The 16,885-nt window shown below is 34.7% G+C and overlaps 1 protein-coding gene across 1 annotated transcript in view; it reads right to left on the bottom strand.

Annotated features, from left to right (window-relative positions):
- The window catches only part of KNTC1 (kinetochore associated 1), a 40,591-nt gene extending 23,759 nt beyond the window's left edge, over positions 1 to 16,832 (bottom strand). Inside the window, exons 1-31 of the mRNA XM_074607005.1 lie at positions 16,713 to 16,832; positions 16,227 to 16,364; positions 15,995 to 16,115; positions 15,471 to 15,586; positions 15,058 to 15,130; positions 14,353 to 14,430; positions 13,798 to 13,832; positions 13,452 to 13,562; positions 12,449 to 12,542; positions 12,087 to 12,139; positions 11,697 to 11,809; positions 10,949 to 11,003; positions 10,194 to 10,292; positions 9,055 to 9,098; positions 8,876 to 8,941; positions 8,701 to 8,776; positions 7,930 to 8,055; positions 7,747 to 7,836; positions 7,141 to 7,206; positions 6,584 to 6,645; positions 6,046 to 6,157; positions 5,145 to 5,288; positions 4,863 to 4,919; positions 4,679 to 4,780; positions 3,434 to 3,550; positions 2,803 to 2,946; positions 2,407 to 2,505; positions 1,864 to 1,967; positions 1,599 to 1,704; positions 795 to 929; positions 259 to 378 (exon numbers count right to left, since the gene is read on the bottom strand). Coding sequence (XP_074463106.1) covers positions 259 to 378; positions 795 to 929; positions 1,599 to 1,704; positions 1,864 to 1,967; positions 2,407 to 2,505; positions 2,803 to 2,946; positions 3,434 to 3,550; positions 4,679 to 4,780; positions 4,863 to 4,919; positions 5,145 to 5,288; positions 6,046 to 6,157; positions 6,584 to 6,645; positions 7,141 to 7,206; positions 7,747 to 7,836; positions 7,930 to 8,055; positions 8,701 to 8,776; positions 8,876 to 8,941; positions 9,055 to 9,098; positions 10,194 to 10,292; positions 10,949 to 11,003; positions 11,697 to 11,809; positions 12,087 to 12,139; positions 12,449 to 12,542; positions 13,452 to 13,562; positions 13,798 to 13,832; positions 14,353 to 14,430; positions 15,058 to 15,130; positions 15,471 to 15,586; positions 15,995 to 16,115; positions 16,227 to 16,358 — 2,850 coding nt within the window. The 5' untranslated portion in view covers positions 16,359 to 16,364; positions 16,713 to 16,832. The remainder of the gene's footprint in view (positions 1 to 258; positions 379 to 794; positions 930 to 1,598; positions 1,705 to 1,863; positions 1,968 to 2,406; positions 2,506 to 2,802; positions 2,947 to 3,433; positions 3,551 to 4,678; positions 4,781 to 4,862; positions 4,920 to 5,144; positions 5,289 to 6,045; positions 6,158 to 6,583; positions 6,646 to 7,140; positions 7,207 to 7,746; positions 7,837 to 7,929; positions 8,056 to 8,700; positions 8,777 to 8,875; positions 8,942 to 9,054; positions 9,099 to 10,193; positions 10,293 to 10,948; positions 11,004 to 11,696; positions 11,810 to 12,086; positions 12,140 to 12,448; positions 12,543 to 13,451; positions 13,563 to 13,797; positions 13,833 to 14,352; positions 14,431 to 15,057; positions 15,131 to 15,470; positions 15,587 to 15,994; positions 16,116 to 16,226; positions 16,365 to 16,712) is intronic.
- Between the last annotated feature and the right edge of the window lie 53 nt (positions 16,833 to 16,885).

The raw sequence follows: 16,885 nt of genomic DNA, 5'->3' as shown, positions 1-16,885 counted from the left end.
ACCACTGTGTGGAGATGCCTTTAAAATTAAACAAAATAATTGTACAGTATACAGGATCAGAATATACTCAAGTTGGAAGAGGATTCAAGACGTTACCTAGACCAACCTCTTGCTCAAAGCAGGACCAGTTCATCATCCTTTTTTGCTGGAAGACACAGTTTTTACATTTGCATGCCCTACCTGTCTTTAAGCATCTGGGTAAGAACAGTATTTAGAATAATTTGTGCACACGCTTTATGATGTGAAATGACTTGGTACCTCTTCAGAATTTTCTGCTTTTTTCTGCAATACCAGTGTTCCCCATATAGTCAATCTCTCTGCAACCTTCTCAGCTTCAGCAAGACTCAGAGATTTTAACAAAGTCAGAGATTCCTCTCCCTGAAGTAAAAAAAAAAAAAAAAAAAAAAAAAAAAGGTAAACCAGAAATAACCAAAAGAAAAGGGCATTTGCTTTTTTATTGTTGGCAAGAAAGCAATTTGCCCCAGAACAACTCTAGCAAAAGCAGTATGTGAAAATACGTGGAGACTTCAATTCCAAACTTGCTTTGTGTATCATGGGTCATAATTGTCATCCTTTTTTTGCCACAAATGAAGGATGGCTCATGATGTTTAAAACTCTGACATAGATTTCATTTTCAATGTTAAGTATAGGCAGTTATGGGTAAGATGAATGAATAAAAATTATATGTAAACCATGTGTCAGATTTCAGCAAGTAGTACAACTTGTCCTGGTTTTGAAAATCGGCCTCAGTGTCTTTAAATTCTGAGATCAACGGACATGAAGTATTTTAGTACCATTTTTTTGTCAATCAGGTCTATCATCCTCAGAATGTAGACTTCCACAGTGGGCAACATATATGTTGCTACAATTTTCAAAGCATCCTCCAAAGAAGTAGGGGTATCCTGTTTAAGAATGTATTTCACTAGCCTCTGTAAGAAGAAAACAGATACGGACTTTAGTATGTTGATGTACAGGACAAAAAAGGAAATAATTTATACACATTACTTCTGCATTGGAATTGTACAGCTCGTAGTAAGCAAGTTACCTAGAAGTTTAAAACTTTTACCTAGAGAAAACTTGATTAAAGCATAACTAGGAGAAGACTGGATTTGGGGAACAGAATTATCCTGGCAACTCTCAAAATTCAGGGCACTCATGTGGCTCCACAGGATGGCAAGGAACTTTTCTAGAAATACTCATTTTTTTCTCCCTAATAAAGCAGAGATGCTAAAAAAAAAATAAATTGCCAGGTATCGTTCACTGTGACCTTAGAAGAAATTGGATCTGAAGTCTTGAGAGGGCTTAGCCTTCCATTTTGTTAGTTTCTTCTTTTCTTTCCTGTCCCCCATACAGAAACTACTATATTATCAATGCTGTGCTAATCAGGTTGGGCTAAACTAATCCACTAATTCTTAAAAAAAAAAAAAGGCGGGCTTTCAGGAAAAAACATGTCCCAACAGGACAAGAAAAACAGGTATTGATAACAAGTGGGAGCTACCAGTTGCAAAGATTTTTTTTTATTTTTTTTTTTAAATACCCCATGAAAATACATGGAGGTAAGCGTAGGGATTTTTGTTTAATAGATGCTAATCACTTACCATTATCATCTGCTTGTCCTTTAAAAGATTAGTATCTCGTATCCCATAGGCTCGCAAAAGCTTCTTCATCTCCATCAGGCGGTAACTTTCCTGCAGTAGTTTTACTCTGTGGACAAATTAGACTATTATAAATTTATTTGCTGCCTACAGCTATGTGATTTATTCATCATGCTACATCAGACACAATGTATTTCCCCCCCCACAAAGAGAATTCTAATTGAAAGTACACACAAAACTGAGGTGTAGACCATGGGTGTTGCCTTACTTGACATGATTCATTTCCAAATGCTGTTTTACCAGCTGCTCCACTGCTGCACTCCATGGTACCATAGCACCATGCATTATCTGTAGAACTGCATCAAATTTCAGCTATAAAAGGAACATAAAGAGCTTACTTTTCAAAATAAGTTATAAGGTAATCTCCTGAAGTATTGTTCACATGTGATTGACTCATTTAGGCCAAGCATTTCATTTCCTGGCCCAATCTGCACTTGCATAAAGGACATTCATTATCATAATGTGATGTGTCAAGTTAGATTAGAAAATGCTTATAGTAATTTACAATGCTGTAGAGGTTGGGTTTCAAACATATTACAGTTGTTGTGATGTCATCACACGGAAAACTCACCTACAATTGTATTCTCAAGCAAAGAACCTCACATGGGAGATTACTAAGATACAATAGAAAGACAGCATACTATCCGTTCTTCCTCATACCAAAATGTACTCATAAAAATGTACTCATATGCTTATGTAAAAATTATGTGTTTCCTTCTGAACTGATGTGTTAGAGCCACTTGATACTTACATCTGTATCAGAGATACAGCCAATGACAGCTATTGCCTTTGCCTCCCATGCAGTTTCAAATACGGAAGTAGACCGTGTACGACAGCGTTCTAGCAAATCCTGTATATTTTGATAAAGATTATTAGGATATTTGAATTCAGACAAGATAGGAATATCTTATAATATAAACAAAAATTTAAAGTTTTTTTGACATTAAGGGACAGATTTGGCCATCTTCCCTTGTATCTGCTAATGTCTTACTATTGAAATAGTAACTGTCATTAATTTCATTGATAGGAGTAAACTAATCTGACAGCTGGTCCTAAAATTCAAGTGTAAATGACCATGGTCATCAGATTTATTTTCTGTTTACTCATGTTTAAATAGCTTTCTTCAAAAGGAAGAATATATGAATACCTTTATATACTGTAGAAGTAGTTCATCCTTTTGTAGATTATGTTTACACAGGTAGGGTTTTATAAACTTCTCCAAAATGGATGGGACAAGCTCTGGTGCCAGAATTTTATCAAACATGCGAAACACAATAGTAGTTGCATTTTCCTGGCCAGCAAGCAGAACAATGCCATGTTAGAACATAACACATGTTAGTACATGATCCTTTACATCTCTAATAGATAATTCAACATCCAGTGTCAATTGAAATCAATTTCATGATTTCAAGAACCAGCATCCCTCTGTAGCTCAAATAGAAGTCTCTTATTGTTTACTTGTACTTCTAATTTCTCTGTTGCTAGTGCTTGCTCCACAATATGTGATCTGTAATGAACTGCAAATCCTGGAATTTAAGCCATACCTTCTCATAGTATCTTGTCACATTATATATTTATATCCATGGTTGAAACAAAATTTATAAAAAATACAACATAGCAAATAATCTTAGCAGCTGACGAACACAAGTTTAACCAGCCAATCCATCAGGATTCTTCTTTTGCCTGACTTTAAATCACATGCTACAAGATTTCCCTCCTCCTCAGAACAATCCACTCAATCTGCTCAAAAGCACTTTTTGAAGTGTCTGCAGAATTACCTTTTCAAAATCAGAGAGTGCCAGCCTGCAGTTATATTTTCTGTACAGATTTATCAGTTCTTGTAAATCATTTACCAGCTTCTTTAACCTATGTACCTCTTCACAGTCACCACATCTCTGAAACAGTGTTTAGAAGTGAAACGTTAGAAGACTTGCTACAATCTTCAAGACCATCAAGTGCTGTCATAAACAAGAAGAAAACAAATTATTCTCCATCTCTCTGGTATAAGAAAAGGGTATTTGACTTACAATGTAGCAAGAAAGATTCTGGTAAGATATTAGGAAAAGATTCTTTCTAAATATAAAGACAGCGATGCACTAGTGGAGCCTGCAGAAAGAAGAGGGATGCGCATTTCATTCACTGAAATTCTTAAGGACAGGTAGGACAAAGGGCTGGGAACAATGCACCTACAGCTGGCATTTTCTTTGGAGTCGGAACCCTATTTTTAATGTGATTTCCCAAGAAACCTCACAAACAGTTTTTGATGCCTTACAGTCTTCAAGATTTTATGAATATGCATGCTGAGCTGTTACCTTTATACAGCATACAAGAAAGAAAACCAAGTATATTTGAAAGTGGGACTCAGAGTAAATTTTTCTTCTTTCCATTACACAGTTTGAACATGGGATTTGGAAATTTAAGGCAGCTGATCTAACTAATGTAGAATGTCAGTGTTTCCGATTTTTTAAAATGCACAGCTGGTTAGCTTTAAGCTTTATCTTTCTCCACTTACATACTACCACTTTTACGGATGCTAGTATACCTAGGATATATAACATACATCATTTATTTATGTTTGCACCAAATCAGTATTCATAACCTTATAGCTAGCTGAATTTTAATACCTGTATTCTCCAGGCCATAACACATGCTTAATTGCGATTAATTTCCAAAATATTTGACAGAGATGAGGCACGTTTTTAATTTAAGTTCATAAGGAGTATCTTTACTGAAATTTACATGTTTTGTATTACTCAGGCTTATTTGTTTACTACAGAATATTCAAGAATATTATTTGTATTTAGACTATTAATGCATCTGTTCAAGGGTATTACTGTTGCACTGACTTTTTTTTTTTTAATCTTTAAACCCAAGAAGATTGGAATGCCTTCCTTTCATGGAATTAAGTCAATCTTCACCAAAATCAATAGTGACCTAACTATCATCCATCCCAACTCTAGCACAGAGCATATGTTCTGAAGTCTCTTAGTAGCACAAATCTTTATATTTACTACATTTCTTACCAAAGGAGTCCACTGTCCAAAAGTTGTCAGTCCCACTTCACCTTGATTTTTACTTGTAAAAAAAACCTCTGCCATTCGGAGTCCATTTTCTGGCCAATTTGCCTGTCCAAAATAATTGATATTAGCAAACTATATTATACATATAGGAATACAAGACGTACAAAGTTTCTGCAGTATGACTTACCTTATCTGTTAATTCAAGGTTTCGAGCACCTTGTTCCAGCCATTTTGCTAATGTTTTCTGAAAAAAATACAGTTATAAGTTAGAGTAATGCTATCTATTAAAGCAAAATTTGCTATTAGAAATTTGTTTTAAAAGAAATAATTTAAAATATAAACTGTAGGGAAAAGAATTCCTTTAAAAGACAGAGGAACAAAGTTCTGACATTCAAAAGTCTGTAGGTCTGACTATAAAATTATCTTAGCCTGAGAAAATTACATTTTGCATTTATTAAGTCAGTCTTACCTGTCCCTTTGGCACAACTCTTCTTAAGAAAGGGATCACAACATCTCTAAGCCACAAACATAGTTCCCTCAAAGGAACAGTGAAATGGATGGCATTAAGCAAGTCCTCCAGCATTTTCTCATCAAAGCTGCTTTCAAAATCTGCCTAAAATAATACAACAGAACAATCACAAATGTATGAAGTATGTGTTTATCTGATAACTTTGTAAAGCTGTTTCGCTAACAGCAAAAAGCAATAGATTTCACAAATACAAAAAGAAAATCTCAGTAATCATAGACAGGAATTAAAAAAAAACCCCAAACATAGCCCTGTTCAGAAAAACTAGAGCTTGGTCTTCTTAAACAAGACCTAATTGAAGCAATTTCTTTGCAATTACGGTGGTAGGATCGTGTCCTGTTACTTTAGGACTTGCCCTATAGTTCTGTCTTAGTAAGGAAACAGGACATGGACCTGAAAGTCCTGCACTAAAGAATATAATAGCCCATAGCCACTAGTATGAATGTGTCATTCAGAGCAAGGAATCTATGACTGTTTTTAAAGGATTTCAAGGTAGCCAGCAAATGTCCACTTAAAAATTCTGAGAGTCGCGCTTGCAAGAGTGTGAATGGAAGATTGTAATCACCACAGAATAAATCAAAGAATTGTCATCCTTCAGACCTAGAAACATGCATTCTGACATCAGAAATACCAGTTTATTCTTAAATCAATAAGAAGTTCAGCCTTCTAAGGAGCTAGGTGAACAGGTAATCATTGTGATAATAGATGAGATTCTGCCATAGACCTTTACTTCTTTGAGGAGCTGTTTTGTAACTGCAACGGTCTGATTCTGTTAAATAAGGCTGGAAAATTTAAGAGACTTATCTCCTTGATATTTATGTAGTATGTTATTATGCCATCTCACCTGATGCCTAAGCCAGAGGTACTGTGCACAAGATAAATTTCCTTCTTCTAGCTGAAAAAGGATATTCTTGAAAATGTCTTTGTTATTCAAGAATTCTGTCCAAGCAATACCACTAGAAGCAATAGGAGGAAAGAAACTCTGTTATTGTTATATGTCAATATTAAAGAAGTTGTGGGGGAGAACTTCAAACCTTTTCTAGGTAGTACTATAGGCTGTAAGAGACAACAGTAGTGTTACATTGTGTGTGCATAAAATCACATCCCCTATATACGTTAAATAAAAAAAAACACAATCCACTTTACAAGATAGCGCATATTCAACAGATAATATATGCTTTTGATATATAGGATGGCTCAACCTCTCTGCATTCTGCCCTCCCCACAGCAGAGGATGGGAAACTTCAGGAAGAGAAGGAAGGGCTTGAAGTTTAATGAACTCAAATTAAAAAATAATAAAAAAAAAAAAATCTTCATTTCAATGGCACATACTTAACCATTACAATTAAAGTTACTTTAAATCTTAAAAAACAAAAACAAACCTGAATTTCTCTAGTCCAAAAGCTCCATAAAAAGTTGTAAGCCTTGCCTGAGCTCTCAATACCTGAATGCAGAAAAGAGATTTAAGGTCAATGTCTGGTTCACCAAACAGTCATATCATATGGTTAGAATAACCATCACAAAGAGGAATAATGAAGGAAAATAAAGACTTTTCAAGAATTTCAGTTAATTACATATGTAAGTTTGTTTAATAAAGCATTAATCCAAAATTTCAATTGTTTAAACACTTCACGCTGATTCTCCTTGAAGGCAGATGAGGCCTGTCCAGTATATAATGGGACTAAATAAGAAACAAAATTAAATACCTAAAAGCATTTAAGAAAGCTTCATCCTTCAATTTCTGGAAGATCTGAAAATGAATCTTTCTATGATTGAAGGAATCGCTTATTTCTGAAACCTGTCATTACCGTGGTTCTCTTTTGTACTATCTAATCTTGTTTAGACTTTTTAAAAAAGTTCTATAGTGGTACAGTTTTAAAAACTCTACATAATAATTGTTTTTCATATGATACTGCGGGGCCAAGAAGTTTGTCCCCACCTCAGTCATGGATACCGGAGCTGCATCAGATGATGGAGCAATTGTTCTGTATTCTTTCTTCAAGACCTGAAACAAATACATGCAATGGTTTGGCTGCCAACTCAGGACATGCCAGACAGTGCTACAAATTTAATAAAGACACGAGCAAAAACTTAGTACCTCTGTAAACTGGCATCTTTATTTTACAATGTTAGACTCTGACTGGATTTCTACATGTATGAAGGATCAGACAGATCGTATGTATCTCTCTGATTCTGTGATAAGGCAGGAAAGACTAAAATAATGAAAACAAAAAAGGTAACGTATTTTGAGCTTTTAATTCTGAAATTAATATTGAAAAGGTACTTAAAAAGACTACTACTCAAAACTAAAAACCTGCTTTCTGATGTGAAAATAAAACTGTAAGCTCTTTTTTGCCCTTAAGCAAAAGCAAGAATGAGATTGGAACAAGCCTTGCTTCTTCATGTTTGGTAACATACAATTTATAATGCATTTAGTTTTCAAATGACTGTAACTGGTTTGAAGATGTCCCCCTTCTCAAGTTGCACAGAAGCATGTAATAGGAATGGCTGAGTATAGGCAATTTAAACAAATAAAAACCCTTACTCTGACTTTAGCGTAGTTCAACATTTCATGAGTGGTTTCATAGAGTGGCCATGGTGCATTTATGCAGTAATCCACAACAAATTCGCTATCCTGTTTGCATAAGGAAACAGCTGATATTAATTCCAAGCTTCTTTATAACTGGAGTTATTTTATTAGAGAAAGAGGGCAGGAATAAAAATGTACCTGAATTTTTTGCAAATTTTCTTTGGCTTCATTCACAAGATCCAGCTGGACTTCATGACCAAAACTCCCGACAGAAGCTGAAGCTAGTTTCTCTAAAATAGTGTTTGCTTTCACTTTGTATACAAGCTGTTTAAAAAAAAGAAACAAGGGTTTTCAGTTCAATGCAATCAAGTTTTAAGCAGGCAATCTTGACTGAAAACTCTACACTTTTGTTCACAATGTTTTTCAGATAAAATGTGTCCATGTACATTGAATAATTTCATTACAGAAATGGATTACCAATTAGTCTCTAAGAATTGTGGTATCTTTTTATCTCACCAGCTAAGCCTGGGGTTTTTTATTTAAAAAAACACAACAAACCAAAAAAGCTGAGGGAACATTCAAATTGCATTATTTGAATAAATTAGTTAATGAAGCCAGCCTATGTGTTAATAAATGCATGTGCAAATTTCCTTTTTTTTTTTAGCAACATTCTTTCCTTCTACTTAAAGAGACAAATGTCCCTCCTCCTGATCCAGCAGCGCTTATTTTCTTCAGGTGTACTTCTGCACCACTTCTCATTGCAAGGTTAGTTAGTTATTTTAAATAAAAACATAGTTCACCATGCAGTCGTCTAATTTTGAATCAGCCTTCAAGTATAGTGAGTTGCTTTGTAAGGTAACATTTCACTATATTTGTACTTTCTGCTGGACTATAGGGCAATAACCTTACTCGTAAATTCAGTTATACTAATTAATCTCCCAATGTATTTATCAAGAATGGACAACTTACCTCAACATCTAATCCAAACTGAATAGCAAAATTCTCTGCTTCAGTGAATTTGTGTTTGTGAAGTAAGCGACTTAGTCTAGAGGTGAAATAAAGTAAAATATACTACTTGAATATAAGTGACAAACCACAGATTAGAAAATAAAATAATACAATAGTGTTTCATGGAAACTAGTACCTATTTTCCGGCAAGGCTTCAGTTAAACTTCTCATCACAACAATAGAAACTGGGCCTTCAGAGGGTCTGGGGATGAGAGGGAACTATGTGAGTTTATCAACTGTGGAACAACTATACGTAGAAGTAATTTGCTATTTTTATATAATAATGATCTAGTAAGAAACAAAACATTTTGTTACCTCTGATGTTTTTCATGAATTCCTTCCAAGAAATATATGGTATCCTGTAGCATGCAATAACAGAAATCATTAGGTGGTAATGGAAATCAGTCATAAGAAAGCACAACTGAAATGCATTAAGTGTTTCTTAATCTAGAAACAAACTACTGCTTTTCTCTCGGGTAAGTTTGTTGGGGTTTTTTAAACGCTTATCATGTTATTTCTTGGATAGTTTCCTCCATCTAAAATTTCTGAGGGCCTTAACTGAACAGTCTGAAATCACTGTGCTGTGCCAGTTCAGTTATCATCAGCACAGCGTCCACACTAGTGAATCATCTTCTCTAAATTGCACTTTTTGTCCAAGCCATGCACAATTTACACAAAATTTTGTCCAAGCCATAAGCAGGTCACACCGTATCCATCTACACATCTTCTAGAATCTGATCTCTGTGCTACATTCCACAAAGGCCTTATATGCCTTGGCATTTCCCACCTCGACTTTATCATCTCAGATCAAAGAAAAGGGATTTATTAGCCATTATTTTCTCCACTATGTAGTTGCATATATACTCTTTTTTGCCAAGTGCCTCATACAAGGTAAGCAATTTTATCAGCTTTGCATTTTATTGCATATCAGATCCCGAGCTTAATACATTCACTTTCACAATTCCAATGAAGAGCCACTGCTTAAACTTCTGACTTGGTGTCCTCTCACGTACCCATTCCACCAGTCTTTATAGCATTCCTAATTCATAAAGTTCCCACCGTCTTTTTTGACCTTCTTTTCTGAAGAAGCAGTTTAAACAGTAAAAGAAGGAATTCATTCATCTAAACTTAAATAAATTCCAAATAAATCCAGAGCATTTTTCTATGCTAAGAGAATTTAAAACTTTATTCAGCTTTTAGCTGTAACAGCAGCAAGAACAACTGGCAGGAGTATTAAACATTGCAATAGACCTGGGTCTAGAATTAAACCGTTTGCTATATATTTTATCTTCTTCTCCATCCTTTGGGGACATCATTTAATCTTTATACAGTTCCTGCACAGTTTCTAGCACAAATTGGTTCTAATTTACCAAGAATAACCCTCTTTAATAATTATACCTATTAAGACAACTATATTTCTTCAAAGAACAACAACAAAAATAATTGAAACATACTGTGCAAATGCCACTTTGAACAAGTGAAGAAACAATAGATACTTCCAAAGAATAGAGTGGTTGCATTGTGGGCAACGCAAAAACCATTAGACTTCTCATCTATAAAAAAAAGGGGGGAAAAACAAACAAACAAGTCAGATTATTTTTTTTTCTTATACACTAGTGGCAGAATGGTGTGTGTAATATCATTTCTTACCAAGTTAGATGGAAGACACTATTTTTATAGGTTTTTATAAAAAAGCAGATCTCTACAATTTGAGAAAATTTAATGAAGTTTTCGATGTTGCCTCTCTATATAAGCCTATTATATATAAATAGACGGATTTCATTTAAAAAAATGTACAGTGTTCATCCTGGCATTCTATCCCAGTTAAATCTACTGACTGTACATGGAGGTACTGCCTGTACACAGATACTGCTCTAAAGAAATCTGTGAAGATATGCAAGACAAAGGTAAATTTTGCTGCTCTCCCCTACCTACCTACCATTTAAAAAAGCAAAAAAACAACCCCCGAAAAATACATAAAAACACAAACAGCAAGACAGCTTGCCCTGGTCACCACCTTAATATGTCGCAATAGTCCCTCACTTGCTGTATCCTAATATATAGATGGTCACATTTCAGTTTTGACTTTGAGCTCCTAAGAATTCTGTCTGCTCCAAATGTTTAGCCATCTCCTTTTCTCCCCCCTCCTTTTTTTCTGTGAATGACTGCATAACAATTGAGGAACAGAACACAGATAAAGAGATTATACCTGTTTGTTATCTGGTATTGTCATGGCTATCAGTTTAACATTGTCGAGCCCTTGCCTACAGAACAAGAAAGAGAAAAAAAGAAAGCGAAATATACTATATAAATCTTAGGTTAAAACTGTGACATATTCTTGCTCGTGAGTTTTAGAAAATTTAGTTTTCCATGGAAATTGGTACATTTAAAAACCCTATAGCTATAGCGCACACAAAAATAGCAGTGTTTTAGCTTGTAGAGGACATGCATACATTTAATTTCTGTCATGTTTAAGCTTTTCAAATGGATCTGATTCTTATTTTTTTTTTAATCTGGCACAGAGCAATGAAAAGAGCCCAATGTCTTGTCTTCTGATCTTAAGTGCCATTAATTTCTTTTGCATTTTAACCAATACACGCATCTCCAGATCTTGGCTTCTCCATCTTACTATTTATCTATCTGAAAGACAGACTATCTTTTTTATAACATCAGGCTTGTAAGCCATATTATACACCTTATTTTAGACAAGTATTTCCTAAATGATACAGGTTACACGCAAGATTCCTTAGCAGAAACAGCAGATAAACAAAGAAAAAGCAGAAAGCACCAAGGTTTTCTTTTCTACAAGCAAAGCTAAAGATACCTACAGTCCAATTATTTTCTCCTAGTGAATAGGAAGATTTCAACAAAGATTTCTAAAATTTCACTATCGCAGAAAATGAAGTGTTTGTGGCACTTTTCACTTTTCAGAATTGGTGCCATAAGGCTTTACTTACAATATGACTGAAGAAGAATCTGACTCTGTACTTAGAAGAAATTCTTCCATATGTATTGAAGGACAGTCCCAAATTAGAGTAAGAGAATAAACATCCCACATGCTTAAAATATTCTAGATTAAAAAAAAAAAATCAGATATGGATTTAGTATTTTCTTCATAGATATTTTCTGTCTTTGTTGAGCACAATATTAACATGCTCCATAGCTTAAATAATTACTAGGAGTAAAATAAAAAAAAAAAAACAAAGTAAGATCAAGATCCTCTGTAAATACAGGCATCTTTATAGAAATATATTTTAAAGCTATTATTTAAAAAATGTAAAAAATATTTTTATAAGCTGGTTCGATAACATTGTAAAACAAAGACTAAACCAAATCATTATACATACCTCTGTATCTAAAACAAAGAGCAGATTGTCAAGAACTTGAAGTTTTGCTGCACCTAAAAGAAAATCCAGTGTCACATAAACTTATTTTTCTTGAGAAATGTATTTGAAGCAAAAATTTATTAAAATGTACAATCGAGCATTGGAAACCTACAAATGTTTAGCCCCATGGAACTTCCTAGGTCTGTGAAAAGTTTAGCTTAAACAGAATTGTGATTTATGTATCCAAGTTAAACTCAACAATTTTGAAGCATACATTTTGTGTTTACTAAAAACAATTAAATAACTGAAAATAACTCATTTTCTGCAATTAAATATGAATTCTACACTTGTCTAGAAAAAGAAAAAAAACACCTCTTCTTTACCTTCAATCAGACTTGAATCAGCAAAACTTCGAAGAGACACCAGGTTATTGGTAGTGTCTACCTCCCATTTGGAGAGTACATAATTGCCTTTACCCTGTTAGCAAAGGCAAAGCAAAATGGGGTTATACACTAGAAATTTGGCAGTTGACAGGTGAGCTTCTTCAATTGATCTTTAACTTATAAAAACACTTCGAAAGCTGCAAAACTAACTTAAATTTTATTCCCAGTGAATGTTGACGTTCAGAAAAATAAATGTATGTATTTGTTTTTAATTTAGCCTTTTTTCTTTCTCCTTTCAAGATTGGCCTTTACTACAGTAATTGTTACAGTCAGCATCCCCAAACATTTTTGGCTCTTCTGAAAACATGCCATATTTCAAAACATCCACTTTCCAGTCTCATAGAACATAAAACCTGAATGAAATGTACACTGCACCTACCAAGAAAAATTGCATTGAATTCATCACGTTTCAGTCAATGAACTCAGAAAACTTGTTTCTAGTCCAAAAATTTAAATTTAAAAATTTAAAAATATGTCTATATTTTCATTTTTGTGTTAGTTCCTCTACTCAATTCATGCTTAAGGGCTTTGTTCAGTTGGGACCTTGACTGTTACCTTGGTAAGCCTTTGGTGAATGTGAACCTGATTGGAAGACTCCTGCCAACTTTGGCTTTGTCTCTGAGCTCAAGGACGAGACTATAAATAGACAGGCTATGAACCACAGTGATTTACTAAGATCATGCAATCAGGGTGAAAATATTTTTCCCCCGTCCATCACAAGAGACCAAGTTCTGAAGGGACAATAGTTATTCCCTTAGGAGAAAAACTACAGACAGCGTGCACAACTGATAACCTTTAAATTTACAGTGAAGGAAATGAGAGACAAAAAGTCTTAGTGCAAAAGGTTTATTATCTTCTTTTTCAACCAGCTAAAGATAAATTATGTTGCGGATCAAAAAATGCCATTACTGATCACATAACAATTGTTATGAATAGTACTTACCCCAATTATCAAATAGATCTTGTTCACCAAGTTACTTATCACAAAACTCTGACAGCCAAGACTGTGATACCCTTCTGTGGAAATGAAAGCTGTCTTTATCTGTCCTTGTAACTTGTGGGATGGACGACAAAGGGAAAGCAAACAGAAGGGGAAGAAAAAAAGTTGTTTTTACAATCAGTGCATAAAACCTTCAACTGCTCACTTGTCCACATACAGAAAAAGTAATAATCACAATTATGAGATTTAATAATAAACTGGTAAGTAGTCAATGAAACATACAGAGAAAAGTTTTGTTACAAACTTTGCACTTAACATATATGTTACAAGTTAGCAGGTAATTTCTTACTTTATTTGCTGTAATCATATCCATCTTGTCAATTGCTAGATTAAAAAAAAAAATCAGTGTTAAATAAATCATTTTCAAAGTTGAAAAAAAGCCACTGAGCATCATACAGTTGTCCAGTTTAATCTTAACCTGGCTAAGCTGAAAAACACCTTAGCCAGGATTTTTGATAGTCTATTTTTATTGATCACAGTATTAAGTTACAGAAAATTAACTTATAATTATACTTACACAGCATTAAACTTTTAAATTATTCCAAATATTCTTCACTACAGCTAATACTGATTATGGCTTAAAATCCTGCTTCCATAGTATTCAGTACTCCCTCTAGAGCAGTGAATCAGACAAACATAAGCTAAAGGAATTACTGTAAGAATACAAAAATAATTTTATTACAGAACTAGTTGTGTATCTGTTTCCCTTTAAAAACAAACTAAGATGGCATAGAAAATCCCATCTCAATATGTTATTCCTGTTAGAAAAATGCAAGGAAAAGCTTTTTCAATACAGCCCTTCCTGTTCAAATGGAAATCCCAAGTGGTTTGTAGATCATCCTACCTTCCTGCATTTTAGCAAGTGGGAGACACGTAACGCAGAAGAATCCATTGCTTGTGAGAATGAACATATGATAAACACCTAAAAAAAAATCCAATACAAATATTTCAAACCTAAGTATTCAAGAGTAAGTAGACTACTTGCTTATAAATAGGACAGTGAAATAACTGGCAAAAGAAAAAATAATCTGACCAATAGATTAGACTATTTTTAAACAAAAATTTTGTCACCTTCAATGAAGGGTAGAATAAGCTTGTACATCTTAGAGTTTTGTTTGAAATTATGATTTTTGTATGCATCCATCAGACTAAATTCTGTTTTCAGGACAAAACTGCATTTAAATACATTATATTGTGACAGAACAAGACTGGGCGCTTACAGAAGAACAGGAACTACTAAAATCTGAAGTCTGATAGAAGGAGAGAGAAGGAATCCTTCCTTCTTGAGCATTTTCATATGTTTAGCGCAGTCTCAAAAGAAAGAGTTATTTAGTTCTGAATGTTTGTTTTCTATGACATTCGTAAAATAGTCAATGAGGGGTAAATATTTTTACAGGAAAGCTTTAAGAAACGTGCATTTAATGCATACAATGCAAAGTAAAGCTGTATCTGATAATTTATTTTGTGGTCTCTTTCCCTAAGAGATATTAAAGGGGAATAAAACTACAAAAATTGAGGCAAGGGGGGAAAAAAATAATCAAATTCTTACCTGCATCAGCATTATCTTTTTCAATAAAGAGATTTAAGTAAGTCTTTTCACTTGAAGACTTTTCAACCAAAATCTAAAATAGAATCAACACAAAGACTACTATACTATTATTCTGTATTTTATTTGAAAAAAAAAAATACTGGAAATACTCATCATCAGTTCAAACTTTAAATTTTTTTCTTTCATGAAAAACTGGTTCTTGTTTATACGTGCCACTCCTAAATATATTTTCCTGTTTTGTTACTTATGGGAACAAAAGTGTCCCTTTAATCTATTTGCTTAGTGAAACCAGAAGATCTGTTCAAAACACAACAATGTGTTTGTTTTGATATTTGAATGAAAGAAAAAAACAGCCCAAGAAATTCTGAGAACAAAAGGTCTTCAGCAAAATTAGAGTAGAAAAATTACTGTACCTTAGTTAGCAAGATTTGTTTTGATGGTATGTGAATAAGATGAAAATGGCCACTTCTCTCACCAACCACGAGAAATTGTTTTTCTTGGCACATACCAACTACATCCACATTAGTATCTGAAAGGTTCCATGGTAAAATGTCAAATATTAAGATTTGTTTTTTATTAATAGGCACTCATATTTGAAACACAGGAATTGGATAATACGGTGTCCCAGATTTCTTCAAAATTATTAATTTTAATTAAACAAAGTACAGGAAAGGGCATACCGGGAGTGATTTTGGTTTGCATTATTCCCATTTCAGTGAAAAGTTAGCGAGCATTCTAATTAAATTGGACATAAATATAGTTAATTGTATACAGAACCAGCATTCACTTTTTATTATTTAGGTATTCATTATAATGCTTCCTTTTACAGGCTAGTTAGACATGCAGGATACTTGATATATTTTCCTATACAAACCTAATTTATATATTTTAAAAGTCAGTTTTAACTTTCAGTGGAATTCCAAAGGAATTAACTTACCAAACTGAATGTGCACCTGAAGAGACTGCGCAGTGCTGTCCAGAAGTACCACGGATCTGTCAACAACAATAATACTGCCATCCCTTGAGTTGCACCCATGCAACTGCGGATTCACAGAGACCTAAGAAGAAAAAGGTTGTTAAATATAATAACTGAAACACTGTAGAAAATATGACAAAGCAGCTCTGGTAATTATTAAGAAAAAGAACAATACAGCTTTGATGAATTCTACCTTTTCTGAAGAAGTGACTTGAAGTAGCGTATCCACTTGGTACAATGCAGTTCCACATTCGCATCCCAAACCAACAGGGAGCTGCATGCTCCCCGTGTCATCATTTGTAAGAAGTTCAATATCATTCCACATGTTTACCTACCATAAACATTTAAGGAAGATGCAGTAAAGCGGAGAGCTTTAAAAAAGTTATATGACCATGCATGAATTACTGATTTTATTATTCTACTGTGATTCTCTGTCTAGAAGGAAGGGTAGCATAGTGAGCCTCCTAAAAGCAAACTGCGTGTTTAGAAATGACAAAATTAAGTCGCAAGAGCAATGTGGCTCCCAGCTGGCATCCCCAGCAGGCCCGACTGAACGCAGCTTGGCCAGGACAGGTTTTGCCACCGAGGCTGAAGGAAACCCAGTGCCAGGGAGCCCTCCCCACCGCGCAGCGGACAACCCTGCCCACAGAGACCGCGATCCATCCTGCCATCCCCTCACCACGGCCCGGGAGACGGGTGACAGACGGCGACAGCGCTCCTTCAGCCGCCTCGGGCTTTCAAATTGGCGGGAGCCCTGGCTGGCGCTACGGGGCGCAGTGGAGGCCAAGATTCCTCCAAACGCGAAGACGCCGCCCCCAGAATGCACCGCGGGGCCCCCCTCCCTCCCTCGCT

Source organism: Larus michahellis, chromosome 13 (genome assembly GCF_964199755.1).
Source record: "Larus michahellis chromosome 13, bLarMic1.1, whole genome shotgun sequence".
Taxonomy (NCBI): domain Eukaryota; kingdom Metazoa; phylum Chordata; class Aves; order Charadriiformes; family Laridae; genus Larus; species Larus michahellis.
Note: the sequence above shows the minus strand (reverse complement) of the source record. Positions and strands in the feature narration are given on the sequence as shown.